At 49.6% G+C, this 3,239-nt stretch overlaps 1 protein-coding gene across 1 annotated transcript; it reads left to right on the top strand.

Moving 5' to 3' along the window:
• The first annotated feature begins 982 nt into the window (after window positions 1-982).
• On the top strand, window positions 983-2,694 carry LOC136539975 (transcription factor MYB8-like). The gene is made up of 3 exons (XM_066531957.1): window positions 983-1,226; window positions 1,378-1,507; window positions 1,660-2,694. The coding sequence occupies exons 1-3, from the start codon at window positions 1,094-1,096 to the stop codon at window positions 2,378-2,380; spliced, it is 984 nt and encodes a 327-aa protein (XP_066388054.1). The 5' UTR covers window positions 983-1,093; the 3' UTR covers window positions 2,381-2,694.
• Window positions 2,695-3,239: the final 545 nt, after the last annotated feature.

Raw genomic sequence — 3,239 nt, 5'->3', positions numbered from 1 at the left:
CTCCCCTTGGGGTCAACCTCTGGTTCCCTTCAATATGGTTCTCTTAGAAGCTGTTAAGTACTCTCTCTGTCCCAAAATAAATAATTTTATGAGGTTTAAAATTTGTCTCAAATAATAAAATTCTATGAAAACATTGGACATTGCCTCCTTACGCAGAAGCTTATATTATCACGGGTGCATATAAATGATAACCGCCAAATCTAGGAGATATCCTCCAGGAAAGGAAAGTGTAGATCAGGATATATGCATCTTTTGTTAGCGTCCTTTATCTATCTAAATTTTTCCAGAGAGTTGTTTATTTTGTTAGCATCCTTATTAATCTATCTATTTTTTTTTTCAGAAAGTTGTTTATTTTAGGACGGAGGGACTATATGTCAAAGCGCGACATATATATATTTGTCTGAAGAAGGGCGAGAGTAGTAATGATTAAGGAAAGATCATGGAAAAAGCAAGGTCAGTGAAGATATCATGCATGGGAAGGAAAGAAGAAAAAGAGGGCAAGAAATTAAGAGGAAGGGCCTCCGGGGGGTCAACTGCCCCAACACAGCTGTGTGGACAGTTACAAGAGAGGGAGGCCCTGCCTATGAGCACGCACTGGCGAACGAAGATTGCCTTATCACGACACGATCCATGGCCAAACTTTATTTATTTTTCCAGGGGCTACCACGGCCCGGCGGCCCTCTAGCAGACTAGCTAGCAAAGCGAGCCAAGAGAAGCGAGCTGCTCCGCTGTGCAACCGTGCAACCCAGCAAAGTGTGGGCGCGCGCTAGCGCTGTTGCTCCACTTGTAAAGGCAGCCAGGCCAAGCGGCACCGCACTGTACCTGCACCTACCTGAGAGCGACCTCCCTCTTCCTCTCGCTCTTCGCTCCAGGCAGCTCGGCACGGCACACCGCACACACCGGCTGGCTGCTGGTGCTGGCATCTCTTTTATGTCTCTCTTTCTCCTGGCCTCTCTTCAATTCGGCCCTTAGCCTGCCACCATCATATCTCGATCGCCTTCCATATAACGATCGATCATCGTCAAGGATCGGTTGGCGCGCGCCTCAGAGTGAGGCCAACCGATCGATCGACGACATCCACGGGTTGCCCGGCATGGCGAAGCAGTCGTGCTGCCACAAGAAGAAGCTGAGGAGAGGGCTCTGGTCCCCCGAGGAGGACGAGAAGCTCATGAACCACATTGCCCAGTACGGCCACGGCTGCTGGAGCTCCGTGCCCAAGCTTGCAGGTATCATTTGCTTGCATGTATAGATGCACAGACAGAATTACTTGCTAGCAGCGACCTTCACTTGCTAGCAGCAGCGGCAGAAGTTCAGTACTTGGTTGTAAACTGTGGTGCATTACAGTGTTGTTTGGCTAATCGATCTGTTTCTGTTCAGGCCTCGACAGGTGTGGCAAGAGCTGCAGGCTGAGGTGGATAAACTACCTGAGGCCAGACCTCAAGAGGGGAACATTCTCACAAGAGGAGGAGGACCTCATCATACACCTCCACTCCTTGCTGGGAAACAAGTAAGCTTTTTTCATGCATCTTTGCATTGTCTGCGAACAACTATGCTAGCTCTTCGATGTTAGTTGCAAATATACTTACATGCATGGCGAGCAACAATGGAGCTAGCGAGAATCTAATAACTCTGCGTGTGCATGGTGATTAACATGGCCAGGTGGTCTCAGATTGCGGCGCAGCTGCCTGGCCGGACGGACAACGAGGTCAAGAACTTCTGGAACTCGTACATCAAGAAGAGGCTCAGGGAGCGCGGCATCGACCCCGCCACCCACCAACCGCTCACCGAGCCTGCCGCGGCGGCGGCGACTGCCACCACCACCGTCAGCCGCCGCGCGGTGTTCGGGGACGTCGATCTCATCCCGACTACTACACCAATCCAGGCGGCGCCGTTCGAGGGGCCATCAATGCTGGACGGCGTGACGAAGCTCCCGGTGGAGTTGGACTGGCCCATCGCCGGCGACGGGGTGCCGTCTTCGTCGCTGTCAAGGCCGTGCTACTTTCAGGGGGCCTGCTTCAACATGGACGCGCTGCAGCAGCAGCACTGCGGCTCCATCCCGCCGGCGCCGGTCGTCCCGTCGGCCTCCAGTCCCAGCGCGCTGACCTCGATGGCAGAGGCCGAACACTGCAACACCAACATCACCGGCGGCAGCTTCCCATGGTTGGAGCTCGGGGCAAGCGCGGTGGCTGATGCCGGCCACGTCGACAGCTGCTACGCCGGCGCGCTGGACGAGCTCAGGTGGTCGGAGTACTTCGACAGTGCCTTCCAGGCCGCCGCGAGCCAGCAAGGCGCCCTGCAGGCGGCGGGGCAGTGTGTCTACGGCGGCAAGGATGACGTCCCGGTGCACTTCGACGTCCATGGGCTAAGCAACTGGTGCTAATCCATCACTCAGTGCAAGAACCCACGGAAGAAGAAACAGTTCATCAGTGTGAATTAATTACTGTTTATATAGCCTGCAGATGCAAATTACTACCGGCATTTCATGTGGTGTTATTTCCCCCCCTTCTTATTATATTATGATGTTGCTGTGTTGATGAGCAGCGGATAAGTTCGTGTTTGTGGTGATTACATTTGAAGTGTTTAACACACATGTAAAGTGCATATACGATGTTGTTAATGAGTAAATACTGCAGAAAGAGGGACAGAGAGATGAACGGGCCATGTGGTTAAATAAAAATGTGAATTATTATGTGATTAGCTCAGCATATTATATGCATGCATGCATGTATTTGACTTTATCTTCGGGCCCCTTTGCTCCTGTTTCGTCGTTTCTGCTTTGTCCATTAATGGAATTTTGGTCCCATTTTCTTGGGTTGATCTGTGGATGTAACATGTAAGTACTTCCATTATTTAATATCTGTTCTATATGCGAGTAGCGAGAAGAACAGGTTAATTTACGTTAGTTGGGATGGCAAATCATGTAGTTTTGGTGACATAAACGATCTTAATATTATATGGCCATGTTCGCTTCTCTTATAATCTATTTTTAGCTTATTTTTTCAGCCGCAACAGTGTTTTTCTCTCACAACAAATCAGCCGGAGCAATGTTTTGGCTTGTTTTTTCAGCGAAGCGAACGGGCCTATAACTCATACACTTGTGTAATAATGACTCTATATCAATCCTTTCCTATGCATATTTAGATGGTTATTTTTAATTACAAACTTGATGGGTACACTTCCTTTTGTCACAAATAGAAGTTCAAAAAAAATTACTTTCACATGTAGCCACTAGTAGAAAA

The sequence above is a fragment of the Miscanthus floridulus genome, chromosome 2 (assembly GCF_019320115.1).
Source record: "Miscanthus floridulus cultivar M001 chromosome 2, ASM1932011v1, whole genome shotgun sequence".
Lineage (NCBI taxonomy): Eukaryota > Viridiplantae > Streptophyta > Magnoliopsida > Poales > Poaceae > Miscanthus > Miscanthus floridulus.
The sequence above is the reverse complement of the archived record's forward strand: the minus strand, read 5'-3'. Positions and strand labels throughout refer to the sequence as shown.

Coding starts and splice junctions, on each gene's coding strand:
- LOC136539975 (XM_066531957.1), top strand. CDS start 1,094: ATGGCGAAGCAGTCGTGCTGCCACAAGAAGAAGCTGAGGAGAGGGCTC. Junction 1,227..1,377: donor CTCCGTGCCCAAGCTTGCAG/GTATCATTTGCT, acceptor GTTTCTGTTCAG/GCCTCGACAGGTGTGGCAAG. Junction 1,508..1,659: donor CACTCCTTGCTGGGAAACAA/GTAAGCTTTTTT, acceptor TAACATGGCCAG/GTGGTCTCAGATTGCGGCGC.